Source organism: Epinephelus lanceolatus, chromosome 3 (genome assembly GCF_041903045.1).
Source record: "Epinephelus lanceolatus isolate andai-2023 chromosome 3, ASM4190304v1, whole genome shotgun sequence".
In the NCBI taxonomy this organism is placed as follows: Eukaryota; Metazoa; Chordata; class Actinopteri; order Perciformes; family Serranidae; genus Epinephelus; species Epinephelus lanceolatus.
In genome coordinates this window covers 46,312,605-46,327,207 of record NC_135736.1, presented here as the reverse complement: position 1 = coordinate 46,327,207, position 14,603 = coordinate 46,312,605, and the positions used below count along the sequence as shown (strand labels likewise).

The window sequence follows — 14,603 nt, the reverse complement described above, 5'->3', positions numbered from 1 at the left end:
ATTTGTACTATCATTAGCGCAATATCTTTTGTGAACTGAACCCTACGACAAAGCAGATCGTATTTGGAAATGATCTGCAATTTATTTGCTGTCAGCGGCCACATTCCATTCTTTGTAGATTGGTCCCTGAGTGTTTCCAGGTTATTATGTGTGTTGGTACCTTGCTTCCTGATGTGCTCTTTCCTCTGAAACTCGGCCTCCCTCAGAGCAACTTTGAACACTGAAACAGGAAAACACAACGGTGTCACAATCAAGAATGTTACATTCTGATTTTGCCAAATGATTTAGAGACAACAACAGTACACCAAATGAGGACTGAAAAGAGCTGCTACAGCATCTTGGTGATGCAACCATGAGCCAATATTTACAATCTTTGATTCTAACTTATTTTATTCCCAGAATTTTTAAGTATTTTGTTTTGGCCCCAAGATTTTTTATTTTTCTCAGACTGAAAGATCTCTGAAGTTTGCCTGGTTTATCTACTTCTCTTGATGCTGCCCCTTCGACAAGTGCTTATATAGTCTTATACTGTAGGCTAACAATGGTTTGGTTTAAGAGAACCTTTGTGTGCTAGAAGAAGAACCACCAGAAAACATGCATTTACTCAGGGAATATCATTTCTCTGAATGTCATTAAGCTACTTCTATAAAATAATTAATATATATTAACATTTAAATGAATCTGGATCTAAAAAACACAATAAAACACACACATTTGTCTTAATAACTGTATACATCATAGATAAACCTGTCTCACACTGCTCCTCCTTTGTCACATTGTAATAATCTGTACCATGATGTCGATCTGATAAAAAAAAAACTGCACGCTTAAAACTAATCAGCTAATTTTTGACAGTTATGTGAGGGTGAAGAAAGCCTCACCGTCTCCCACCAGAACCAGAGAGCTCTGGGTTTTGGCCTTGCCGTCGTGGATCTGGACGGTGTAAGTGCCCTCGTTGGCTCTGGTGAACGTATCCACCGTCATCTGGATGATTCCTGTGGCCACATCGTGACTAATCTTAACCCCCTGAGAAGAAAACAAGGTAAATATTTACAATTGCAATACACAGAGAGGGGAAAAAGTCATTTTAGTTTGTACAGAGCCAGCATACTTTCATACATAACTGGGTGAATTAAGGGTTTGTTTTAACCAAACTAAAGCTGGTAATTGTTGGAACAGCAGAAAGACAAACCAAGATGGTTTTTATGAGATTTATTTTGTCGACTTTGAATGAAGTGCTGCCAGTTGCAGGACTCTCACTAAACACTGGACTAATTTCAAAAATTGTTGTCTTCATTAGTCACTTAGACACAAAAACATGTGAAAATCCAAACTGAAAAATACAGAATTTACCCTTTAAGTACAACAAAGTTGATATGAATGTTGAAGAAGCCTTACCTCCCCACTTGTGACCTCCTTGTCGTTAACAATGAACCTGTAGGATACAGAGGAGGACAGTTTGACGGCCTGCACCCAGAAGCGCACGTGACCCTTCTCCAAAATCTCATAGTTCAGACCGTGTTTCAGAGGAACAGCTGCACAGAAACAAAAGACACACAGAGTTTAGAATCCTTAGGGAGCGGTGTTAATTTAACTGATACAGGAGGTCTGCTGCTACTGCAAAATACTCACTTGGATGTCTGATGGCGTAGCTGAGCTCAAGCATGGTGTTCAGGGCTGCAGAACGGATTCAAGACAACAATGTGAGCAACGAACAGACCACAACAACAAAGCCTAATGAGAAGGACTGAAAAAACTGCTCGCTGTTCATTACATTTAGTCTGTAAGTAAAAAGACCTACCGTCCTCAGTCAAAGTGTGGCTGGAAGAGACTCCATCTGTGTCAGTGACGACCACGGAGTATTTACCCAGATCATCTTTATCGGGGTTGGTGAAAGTCAGTCTGGAGCTGAGAAACAAACACAGCAACTATTAAAGTTTGCAGTGTTTTCTTACTGTAGTCTAGTGTAAAGCATACTTAAAATGTTATGATATTAAAACATTTTGTTTGAGACAAAGTATTTAACTGCAGCTTACACTTTGTCTTATTTTAGGGTGCTTTATCATCTGTAATTTCCCTTCTATTTTCCAGTCTTTTTAAAAAGAGGTTTCCTAAAAATGTAGTTTTGAATTGTACACTGTGTGTTCAGTTTGTACACTTACAGTCAGTTAATTCTCATTAAATGCTAAACTAACGTCTCAAATCGCGTACTTCTGTACTTACACTTAATATTTTCAGTGCATAAGTGTGTTCACACTGAGAAGTATGGAAAAATGCAGTGTACTGTGAGTACCCAGATGGTGCACTCAAAAATGTCTCACTTCTCGCCCTCAATGGTCGCCATCTTGGCTACGTAGCGGAAGGGGAGGGACCACTTTTCAAACTGGAAATAGCGGCCGAGGACAGTGCGACCGTGAACGCCGCTGCATTGTACAAATATACATGTGTTTTTTGCACTAAGCACCACTATAATGTCGTCAGGTATAAGCCAGCAGTATGTTCATTGGGTTAAATCAGCAGTCTGTAATGATTTGGTACCGCGAACGATAACGCGAATGCTAATGCTAGTTTGCTAACTAGCTAACAGCTGCGGTCGTCATTTCCGGTGAGTGCACAACGGCCGTGTTTGATTTGAGACAACACTCATTTTCATTACTTGATATACTGCTGAGTCGTTTAAAAAATACATCAGAAAGTATTTGTTGATTTTATTTGGTATAATTAATGTGCAAAATAATTAGTACCTACGGTTCTCAAATTAGTGAGTAGTAAATGTATTGAAGTGAAAAGCACAATATTTTGTTTTGAGGTGTTCAGTATTATAAAGGATATTATAGTAGTATTGGAAGATGAAAATACTCAAGAAAGAAAAGTATCTCAAAATGGCACTAAGTGCACCACTAGCTGGCATGAAAACAATCAATTTAATTTAAAGGGGAAAAAGTTTTCAAAATTAAATTAATAACCATCATTTTTTAAATGGAAAGTTCTTTCAAGTAAACGCCTCTGAAAAATCACTCTTTTCAAACTCAACACAACTAAACTAAACAACAGTCTCTAATTTTCCTGTAATTAGTACCAAATTACATCGTTCTTTCCAGGAAACATCTACAGGACTTGTAAAATAAAGCATTACACATCTTTGCAAACTGTTCTGATAAATTAACGAGCTCGGCACCTTTATTCAGTCGCTGCAATTTTTCCAAATTCTGATGATATTTTCAAACTATGATGTTATTCTGTTGTGGTTGAATACAAAAAAAAATGTCTGGAGTTCAGATATTAAACATCACTTGAGAGCAAACAACATGGCGTGTCTTAAACTTATGACTACTTATTTGGCTGTGAGCGCTGACAACAGGAAACAGACGGACATGATCCTGTTCAGTGGCACGTTACCACTGTGAGCTCAGTGAGGACACACTGACAGAGAGCAAACCACAGGAAGCCTTGAGGGGGAACACACTGTTTGCTCTGCTGTATTTACGAGTTCCTCTGTGCAGTAACTTTTTCTTTAAGATTATCGTTCCCTCTGTGACCTCTGTGCTCCGCCTGAAGCGCCTGTGACGTGTCGAGGGTTACAGGGAGCTTACGTTCTGCCCTTCGCTGTGACGGCGACCCTGGGGCAGTCGCCGATGTCTTTGTAGTTCTTCGACCACACGAACTTGGACATCTCACTGATCTCACAGGCCTCCAGAGACAGGAAGATGTCTCCGGTCTCCTCGTCCACGCCGGCCACAATCTCCTTAGTGCCTGTGAGCATGAAAATCGTATTTGTTTGAGAAATTACACAGAAAACCGGAAATATGAAACTCAGGTCCACGTTCAACAAGGACGTATGGTGATGTAATTTGGGTATTTCAAATGGGTCACTGTCATAGATTGGCAGTTACATTCATATCTGCTAAAAGACTATTCGCGTTCGTTGAGCTGGAACAATGTCAGAGTCCGATTACCAACCCTCCTGACACGTTAACAGGTATTCTGTGCTTAGTATAAAACATGTGACACAGAAGCAATCAGTAGAAGTTGAGCAGTCTTAAGTTGTCGTTACCTGGAAGAGCTCTGGCACAGACCGGCTCAGACACCTCGGAAGGTTTTCCAATACCCTTTGAGTTGACAGAACGAACTCTGAACACGTAGGTTTCACCTTCCACCAGACTGGTCACCTGCAGGACACCATGGAAACATTACATGTACAGAGTGACACGACCTTAATTCAAGCTTCTAATTCAAATATTCAGTTTACCAACCTCATTGCTATTAAAACTTCTCTATGCTTTAATTCTAGTGGGACAGACTGTGTCCTACCTGCAGGTAAAGGTGGCTCACAGCTTCCTGAGTCAGAGAAACAAACTCTGTTGAGCCCTTCTTGGCCATGTCCACCAAGTATCCAGTGACTGGACCTGCTCCGGTGTAGACTGGAGCCTTCCACAGGAGGACCAGGGAGTGACCTCTGACCTCACTGAATTGCAGGTCGTAGGCTGGGCCTGGAGGTAAGATTCAAAAAATTAAAAGATGAGCAGGACTAAGACTGTCTTGGCTGTGGTGTGGCTGCTGTGATACAGATTATTCATTAACCTGACTTTCTTTTCCTGATTTCAGTTCTGAGAAAATTAAAAGTGACCTCACCTTAATGAATAAAGCTTTTTAAAGCCTCTGTGTATGAACTGCAAATAACAAGAAGTTGCCTTGTAGTCTGTTTTTGTACGTTCATTGAAAACCTGCATTTTCTGAAATTTGGTTAGCTCCAGCAGTGTTCTGTCTCATGTCATTTTGACTTCAAGTGCCTTAAATGGAATCAGAACATCGTTATCATTGTCTTTTAGCAACTGGCACCAACTGATCTCCAACACTTCTGTTTGTCTGAAAAGTAAAGTCACACTTTCACAACAAAGTCAAATAAACCAGCTGATCAGAACATAAACAAAACGCCCGTTCATTATAGATATAGTTCATCATCTCATGTGGTTCTGTTGGTTCCATCACACCGTGACCTCCAGCATGCACTGGGGCGGTTTGCAGCCGTGTGTGAAGTCGTCAGGATGAGAGTCAGCACCTCCAAATCTGAGGCCATGGTTCTGGAAAATGGTGTATTTCCCTCTCCTGGCTGGGGGAGAGCTACTGCCTCAAGCGAGGGAGTTCAAGTATCTCGGGGTTGTGTTCACGACTGAGGTCAAAATGGAGCGTGAAGTTGTGTGGCTTCTGCAGCGATGCAGGCACTAGGCTGGGCCGTCGCAGTGAAGAGGGAGCTGAGCCGTAAGGCAAAGCTTTCGATTTACTGGTCCATCTACGTCCCAACCCTGACCTATGGTCATGAGCTCTGGGTAGTGACCGAAAGAATGAGATGGCGGATACAAGCGGCCGAAATCTTCTCTGTAGGGTGTCTGGGCCTTAGAGATAGGGTGAGGAGCTCGGACATCCAGAGGGAGCTCGGAGTAGAGCCGTTGCTCCTTCATGTTGAAAGGGGTCAGTTGAGGTGGTTCAACATCTGATCAGGATCCTCCTGGGCACCTCCGGTTAGAGGTGTCTCGGGCACGTCCCACTGGTAGGAGGCCACGGGGCAGACCCAGAACACGCTGGAGGGATTATATATCTAATCTGGCCTGGGAACGCCTCAGGGTCCCCTAGGAGGAGCTGGAAAGTGTTGCTGGGGGATAGGGACGTCTGGGGTGCTTTGCTTGGCCTGCTGCCCCCCGACCCGTCCCCGGATAAGCGGATGAAAATGGATGGATGGATGGACTTAATACTACAGCCACAAAAACTATTCATTCATACCTATGTCTATAAATTTTTCAACATGATTTGATGATATGCACTTTTGCACTTAAGTATTTTTAGCGTATAATGTTATTTATTTATCTTTACGTTTATTTACTATTGCTGCGTTTGGCGTATAATTTCTATGTTGTATTTTTATGGCTGCAGTATGTAAAGGGAGGGGCCGTCACAGTGCAGAGCCCAGATTAGCCCGGACAGATTTCCCTCTTTGTGGGACAATAATATCAATCTTGATCTGGATTAATTACTTTGTCATATCCAGCATAAGACAGTTAGACCTTACTTATGGCACATTTATATGTATATAAATGTATGTACTGTATTATTTTGACTTTAATTGCTCTCATATACTTTATTTTTAATCTGTAATTATTTATTTTTTATTTTCTCTATGCATTTGTTCTTATTATGTCCTTGTGCTTCTGCAACACCTGAATTTCCACATTGGGGATCTTCTTATCTTTAACAACCTTAATATGTTTCTGGGGCACTGGATTAACTTGAAGACCCACCAAAAAGCGATAAATGTAATTTTGTATGACACGAGGAACTTAGAGCTACTCTGGTATATTTTTCTTTTTCTCAAAATAAAAATCTTACTTATTATTCACATTTGAAAACAGAGGAACCAGGACAGTCATTACAACAACAGGCAGACCTACGGTATAGCACCTACAGCATCTATCTAACAGCATTAAAGCTGTCAGTGTTCAGTGCTCAGTGTATTGTCTAAGAAGCAGTGATGGTTCTCCCACCTGGCTCTTCCATAGTCCAAGCTTCACATTTCATCTGGGCGCTGGGTTCTGAGGGCACACCGACACCGGCCATGTTGGCAGCCTGGACCTTGAACACGTAGAACTGTCCCTCCGTCAGATTGTCAACCTGAAGATACAGAGAGAGAGAGAGAGAGAGAGAGAGAGAGAGAGGTGTGATTATTAGATTCAGTTAATAACTGAGAGAATTTTCTCAACGCATAAACACTTCATCCTTCAATTTATCACAAACATTTAACATGAACACATCTGGAGATATATGGTTTTCACTGGACAGGAAGGGACTGAAAAACTGTCACCTAAAAATGAACTAAAGCTGTCAGACTCAATCAGCTGATTTATGCTTCCTTATAATTGATGAAAACACTCTTACATACAATCAGATCTGTAAAAGTTTTTGTTAAAATGTCCCTAAACAAATGTACATCTACCAGTTTTATGAATGTATAATGTAAAGTATGACTGATGCCACTCACCGTGCACATTCTCTCCGTGACGGCCTGCAGGTTGCACTCCTGCCACGCCAAACTGTCAGTGTTCCTCTTGTCAACGTAGTAAGCGTTGATCTTGGAGCCGCCGCTGTGTTTGGGTTTCCTCCAAGCCACAGTTATGGAGGAGCCATCACTGCTCAGCATGGTGATGCCAGAGGGAGCGCTGGGAGTTGCTGAATCACACAGAATATTTAATGTTAGTTTGCATTTTAGATACTTCATTGGCACCCTTACACAGAATTGTAATCAGTATTTTAAATGAGAAAATACATCTGTGTTTCATTATTTCCATTAACGCTGGGGTAGGCAGGGATCTGGAAAAAGCACTACAAGAATATACACCCTACTCCTGCAGGTCTCGTATCTCTGTCCTGAGTCCCTCCCACCAGGCCACCATGGGCATATGCACGCACTTCATACAGTAACCCTGTTTCCAATACATTCATTTATTTAATCTTATATCATTCTAGAGCTGCACACAGCTCAGTCACTTAGCCCCTCCTTGCTGAGCTCTTTCTCTTAGCTAGCTAGCCACCTCATCATCATCATCCCCACCACTGTGGACTGCTTCACTGGGAGCAGAGTGGGCAGCAGATTCGGAGGAGGGTCGGTTTCTAGAGCTGCTGCCCACTCTGCTCATGGCAAGGTGGTCTGTGGCAGCGGGGGAGTTAGACCGAGGACACACTGTGATTGGAGGCTCTATCGTTAGCTACATAAAAGTGAACTGTAGTTGTGAGCCTTTAGCTCCTGTTAGCAGAAAGCTAAACGCTCATCCAGTACATGTTTTATTTCATTTATTGTCAGACTCTCTTTTTGATAAGCTCATCTTCCTTTTTTGAGTTGCTTTGCAGTGTAGGCAGTTGTTGCAAATGCTGGGATACCAACGGTCTCTGCAGGATTCTCCGCCATTCAATCGGGCTTTCACCGAGGGGACGTATCTTTATTTGTAGAATAGCCAAAAGGAACGCCCTCTCTCTGAAGTGACTTCTGATTGGCCAAAGTCTTCTGTCACAGGCTAGATTTTTTAAAGCCTGAAAACAGAGCCAAGAGGAGGTGCAGAAGTCTAGTTTTCTCTGAGTCTACTTGAATTACAATATGCTCAAAGATTATTATGGGATTTTTGCACAATGACGCCAAAATAAAACTGCCTACCCCAGCTTTAACTGTGAGCTTTGTGTGCCCTTTGCGCATTTGCTTTTTCAAACTAGATTCATCTAAGCTGCCACAACACCACGAAGCAATTTAAAAACACATCTAACAGAAGGTTTTAGCACCTTGACTGAATAACTGCTCAGTAATTTTAAACAGTACAAGTGGGTTTTATTTGTGATCCTTGTGGCACCAAGCAATGTATTCTATTACTACTGTGTATGGTGACTTTGAAAATATGCAATTCTGTGATTAAAGCACATAATGCAGAGTGAAAGTGGACACAGTGGGAGCTGTGGGTAAGTCAGGTGGGAGAAAATCAACTATTTCATACGTACCATAATCCACCCCTTTGCCTGGACAGAATAATGACATGAGTATGATATTGCAAGATAGTAATCTTATTACCTTTTGTTTTCAGGTACATTTTTACCAACATACTCATCGGCGTCTTTTGAAACAGTTTTTAATTTGCACCCAACATTTTCTTTACAACCTACCAGCTTTATTAGCATTTTTTAAAGCACTTTTCATTTATTAAAAATTATGTTGCTCTTACCGAGAGTCGGCATCACAGCGATGGGAGAGGACTCCTGTGACTCCTCACTGAGGCCAAAGATGTTGACGGCTTGGACACGGAAGGTGTAGGTCTCTCCTGGGATCAGGCCGTGAACCACAAACCTGACACACATTTCATAAACATTTGGATTATTTCATCAAAATTTGCTGCCATTATGATCTTTTTGGTGTCTAATAGAACTAACAGCACTTTACTCTTGTGCCTGTATGTGGTGTTTCTATGTAAATATTATATTTTAATACATTATATATATTTATAGGTGAGTCAAGCAGATGGTTATTGTCCTAAATTAGTATCATGCAATAAAAACTGTTCCTTTTGGGTGGACTAAAGAGCCTTACATTAAAATTCCTTTATCTAAGGCTCACAGGCGGAGCATTGGGGATAATAAAATTACAGGTGGAGTGGTTTGTCTAACAATTGATGATGAAGGGAGACTCCTCGCGAGGAGCTGCTGTATCTTAGTATCCTTCTTACTATATAATGACGAAAACTCTGTGTGTGTGTGTGTGTTCCATGTTTTTCTCCTCACTGACTTGGTCAATCCATGCGAAATTTGGCACAGTGGTAGAGGGTCATGGGAGGATGCCAATGAAGCAATATTACATCAATTGGCCAAAGGGGGGCGCTATAGCAACCGATTGAAATGGCAAACTTTGAATGGGCATATCTCATGCCCTGTATGTCGTAGAGACATGAAACTTTGCACAGAGATGCCTCTCCTCATGAGGAACACATTTGCCTCAAGAACCCATAACTTCCGCTTATATAGATTTTCCGCCATTTTGAATTTTTTGAAAAACACTTCAAATGGATCTCTTCCTAGGAAGTTTGAGCGACCTGCATGAAACTGGGTGAACATAATCTAGGGACCAATATCTAAAGTTCCCTCTTGGCAAAAGTTGGAAAACTTACTAAAACTGAGCTTCTATAAGGCAATGAATATTGCGGAGGGCGTGGCTCATCACATAAAGGTGTATAACATCTCAAGGGTTTCACCCATCACCACGCAACTTTGTAGGCATATGACCACACATAATCTGAGGGGACCCCTCCATTATTGACCCCATCAAACAAAATGGGGGCGCTAGAGAGCTCATTTCTTTTCTAGGCCTAACCGCTATATGGATTTTTACTAAACTTGGTAGATATGTAGAACAGGACGCCTCAAGGTGACTGGAGAAATTTAACTCTAATTGGCAACTGGGTGGCGCTATAACAACAGAAAAATGCTTCAAAATGGCTAAAATGTGACCGATCGCTGTGGCTCCCCCTGTGGACCAATGTTGGTGTTGTTTTTGGTATGACTAAGTCATGGTATGGTATGCTGTACTCAATGGGTATGGACTAGTTTACATTCAATACATAATGTGCTTTTTGCTCAAACTGGCTGAGTTGCAAAGAATGTAAAAGCTATGTCAAGCTGAATATAATTAATAATAAAGAGCACTGCCACAAATCACTTCATTGACACTTGTACCCATGTGAGATATGCAGCAAATATTTATGATAGAAAAATAGATAGATGTGTTTGAAAACCTCTGAGCCATGACTTGGTTTCTTGTTTTTTTTTCCATTCTGGATTTAACATCTTGAGATCTAATATCCTTTAAACCCTCCCTGACTTTGGAGCCATAGCAGGACTCTGTCAGTCCTGAACACTCACCTGCAGCATTTAAAGGGTTTGTGGTTACAGGGGAACCACTCCTTGGATCCAGCGACACGGCCATCGATGTAGTACCCCATGAGGTTTTTCAGAAGTTTGGGAGGCTCCCACTGCACAAACACAGATGACTTGGTGTTTCTGCTGGCAGTAACCTTACCGGGAGCAGAGGGGACGCCTGTTCAGGAGGGGAAACAAGTTTTTATCAGATACTAGTGATGATACAATATTTAACATTAATGGTTTCATTTAGAGGTACGCTCTTTGCCTTCATTTATGTGTTAAAAATGGATCAATATTTAAGAGTTACATTTCTAAATTATATGTGGATTTACAAAAAACCAAAACATTTATCATCTACAGTGAAGAAATCCAGGAACATCTGAATGCAGATATAAAGCAAAAATTGATGATACACCACATCAGACTCATTCAGTCACAGGAATTTATTGCTTGACTTTACCTGGCAAATATTTACCATCTGCACTTTCTGGCAGCAATGTACCGATTCACATCATTTGCTAATAATTATAACTGGAAAAAGGCAAAATGCTACTCATGAACCAACCAACACTGGGAAGGTGCCCTTTTCAATAAAAACATGAGCTGTCACTTTGTGAACAAACACAACATTATGTAAGTTTTGGGTCTGTGAAACAACAATGTGAAGTTAGAGAGGATTTGAGTTGAAGGATGTGACTGAGATTTGAGTACGGAGAGGTTTAACTGGGCCTCTCCACAGAATTTTAGCTGAAAACCTCACATACTGTATACCAGTGATACTCAATTTACATCCTGTGGGCAAAATCTAGCCCGTGACAGGGTGCCAGGTGGCCCACTAATCATTTTCTAATTCACAATGGAAATAAATTGATTGACTCTGACTGTCAATAAGGTGCCACAGTGGACAAAAAAGCATCTTGGCAAAGATGAGTGTGGACAGCAAATGGTGGAAGGTTGAATAAAAGCCTTTCATACTGTATACTGATAAATATTATGAATGTTTGTCTATTAATTGGCCCCTGGACGCCTTTCATTTTGCAAAAGTTTACCATGGGCAAAGCAATTTGAGGATCCCTGCTATATACCCTTGACTTCAAGAAGATCAGTGAAAAGTTTTATGGGAAAAGAGGGGTGTTTAAAATAAGAAAATACAAGTATATGCATTTTATATTTTGGCACATATTGTATCTGGCAGAGATACAAGCTGACAAAATCTGACCTGAACTACAAGAAGAATCAGATGGGTCACATTTAATGGAGAAAAAATATCTTAAATATAATAAAGCCTGGTTCTCTACAACACAAAGTACTGTACACGTATTATTTTTCCTGTGTGCTCTACTGATCGCTCCTGGTTAGAACACACACACACACACACACACACACACAGTGGACGAGCTAACTAATGTGTGATGTTACAGCAGCATGAAGACAGTGCTTTAAAAAAGGTGTTTCCATTAAACTGTACATACCCAGCGGCAGCTCAGTACCTGGAACATACAGTAATTCACTTTTAACAAAAGGTCAATGTGAGAGCTTCATGCATGTTTACAGTGCAGAATGTTCCCTAAAAACTCCTGTGGTGTTTATACAAATACCAAAAAGCAGTTTTAGAGGCGTTCCATCCTTAAGAAGATTCAATTTTGGAAAAAGACCATTACACCAAAGTTCATTAATTAGATTAAAGAGTAACCCATAACTCCACCTCTGGAAAAGACGACATACATTATCAAAGGGAAACAATCGCTCCTTGAAATCATTTGGGAGTCCCTTTTTACAGTATATGGAGAAAGTATTGTGATGAGACTGGCAGGCGAGTTGTAAATGTAGTGGCCCTCTGCAGTTGAATTATTTGAACTCCTGTTAATACTTGATTGTACTGGTATGTTCCATGGAAGCTATGTCTTTGTGTTTGATACACAAACAATGAGAGCATGACATGGATACAATAATCTGTGAACCCTCTTTGGATGAGAACACAGTTGTTTCCACAGTAAGGGATTTGAAAATTAATAAAGATATTACTGGGGAAAAAAGGACTTAATTCTGGGTGAGATCTTATGTAAAGCTCTATGAAAGACACTTAATATCTCAAGTTTTGGGACTGAATTTTGCACTTGAAAGCAGCCCAAAATTTCAACATTTCTTTCGGGCTCACTGTAGATTTTACCCTTGAAAAATGGATTTTAGTCAATAATTTCTGTTGTGAAAAAAACAAAACAAAATAAGTACAGCATCTAACCCAAAATATATTTGAAACATAGACCAACATGAAATCAAAAAGAATCATCTGTTTTCATTTTTTTAAATTATCTCTTTGGATCAAGGTTTGTCTCGAATATTTTGTTTGTTTCTCTTATTGACACATAAAATGTTGAATCCTGCAGCACAGTTTATCTGTTTTAAAAATATAATCTGTGTAACACACTTTGGACAAGTCATTTGTGCCAAAAATGTCAGCCCAGTTTTTCCTTTCCTTGTGTATTATATACAAGTTCAACAGTGAGAGGCAAGAAAACTTTGGACTAAAATGTCATTGTCAACCTTAAAATAAATAAATAAATAATTAGATAACAGATAAAAGTATCAGCTCTCTCTTTTCTTCTTTAAAATAGAAATCAATATGTATCCGTCAGTGTTTGTGTGTGTATTTGTGTGTATTGTACTTTGCTGTATCACAGTGTGTGTGAAGGTCATTGCACTGATCCCGGCCCTTACCATCCTCATCCACCTTTTGGATGGGCTCAGAGGGCTCGGACGCCTCGCTGGAACCATGCATGTTGACCGAATACACTCGGAACTGGTACTTTTGCCCGTCTTGCAAATCAAAAACCGGGTAACGAGGGGAGTGCAGTTCGACTGCCGTGTTGATCCGTTGCCATGCTCCAGTGCCTGCTAAGCACTGTGGGAGAGTCGGGGGGGGGGGCGTGAGAAGGTACAGCCATCTGCGATAACCTCATCAATGTAGCACAAAACACAAGGTGGGGCTGACAGGGTAGAGGTCGTGTGTTGTTGCATAGTTGGGGCTCAGTTTAGTTTTTATTTGACCAACTAAAGTAACTCAGCAACATAAAGTGTGTGTGTCAGAATGACATTAAATCACACTGAATTTTTTGGCAAATATTCCTAAGACTTGGCTGAATTTAAAGAGTTGTTATAAGGATCTATAAGGAGGCAAGATGAATGACTTAACAAAAAAACTGAAGACAAATTCTGTTCAAAATCGCAAACTAACACACGTCATACCATTCGTACTCAGTATGATGCAACATTGAGTATGCAGAGAGTTCCAACTGCATTGTGTGTAGATTTTGTGTACATGAGAAATGCACAAATATATTTTTGATTAGCAAGAATGTCTAAATATGAGACATGAGCCTACTGTGCAGATGGTTCTGACACGAGCCAGCAACAGATGTGAAAAACACGAGAACTCACATATATATATACAAACTGTAGAAAACATACTTAACACTAAAATATTTAATCATTTTAATATGCCTTTAAATAATACTGGAAATATCAAACTGAGTGGAAGACATGTTAATCTTCATTTGTAATTAGGGTTGCAATGGTATGAGATTTTCACTGTACGATAACTGTCTCAGAAAATATTATTTCACTGTATCGCAGTATTTAAGAATACATCGTAGTATCAGTCAAAATGACCCTTAAAGGAATGAAAACGTAGGATTATTATTGGTCGAACAAATGTTGTAGTGCAATAATTGAAACTTGAAACCATTTTGTTAAAGTGTGTGTAAAAAGTCTCACCTTTAAAAATAACTAAAATAAAGGTGAGATTCTCCGTCCATTGCATTTTTAAAAAATATTGTAGATAAGCAAATGTACACGGTATGATAACCGTCAACTTATATATCATTGTATACCTTGAATCCGGTATCGCTGCAACCGTATTTGTAATAAAATGCTTTCATTCAGCAGTACCTCAGATTGGTGACATCATGATCGATAAAATAATGTGATGCATAGAAGACATATTGCTTCAGTATTTGGTGTGAACAGTCTGATGGTAGCGGCAAATTTAATCCTTAATTCAGTCGGCAGTATGCAGAACATACTGAGTGAGTAGGTGGTACACGGTACGTTAGTATGCGATTTTGAGAACAAAACCAGCGGTGCACTTTCAAAATGACATTTTA

General features: G+C 40.2%; 1 protein-coding gene across 2 annotated transcripts in view; it reads right to left on the bottom strand.

Annotated features, from left to right (window-relative positions):
• Positions 1-14,603, bottom strand: part of myom2a (myomesin 2a) — a 46,753-nt gene that overhangs the window by 9,180 nt on the left and 22,970 nt on the right. Inside the window, exons 15-28 of one of the 2 annotated variants that reach the window (XM_078166478.1) lie at positions 13,159-13,342; positions 11,913-11,930; positions 10,441-10,615; positions 8,754-8,875; positions 7,031-7,218; positions 6,537-6,663; positions 4,312-4,490; positions 4,055-4,169; positions 3,594-3,753; positions 1,802-1,908; positions 1,633-1,677; positions 1,399-1,535; positions 882-1,026; positions 161-220 (exon numbers count right to left, since the gene is read on the bottom strand). In XM_078166478.1, the coding sequence (XP_078022604.1) occupies positions 161-220; positions 882-1,026; positions 1,399-1,535; positions 1,633-1,677; positions 1,802-1,908; positions 3,594-3,753; positions 4,055-4,169; positions 4,312-4,490; positions 6,537-6,663; positions 7,031-7,218; positions 8,754-8,875; positions 10,441-10,615; positions 11,913-11,930; positions 13,159-13,342 (1,762 nt within the window). The remainder of the gene's footprint in view (positions 1-160; positions 221-881; positions 1,027-1,398; positions 1,536-1,632; positions 1,678-1,801; positions 1,909-3,593; positions 3,754-4,054; positions 4,170-4,311; positions 4,491-6,536; positions 6,664-7,030; positions 7,219-8,753; positions 8,876-10,440; positions 10,616-11,912; positions 11,931-13,158; positions 13,343-14,603) is intronic. The other variant, XM_033624052.2, reaches the window with a different exon arrangement.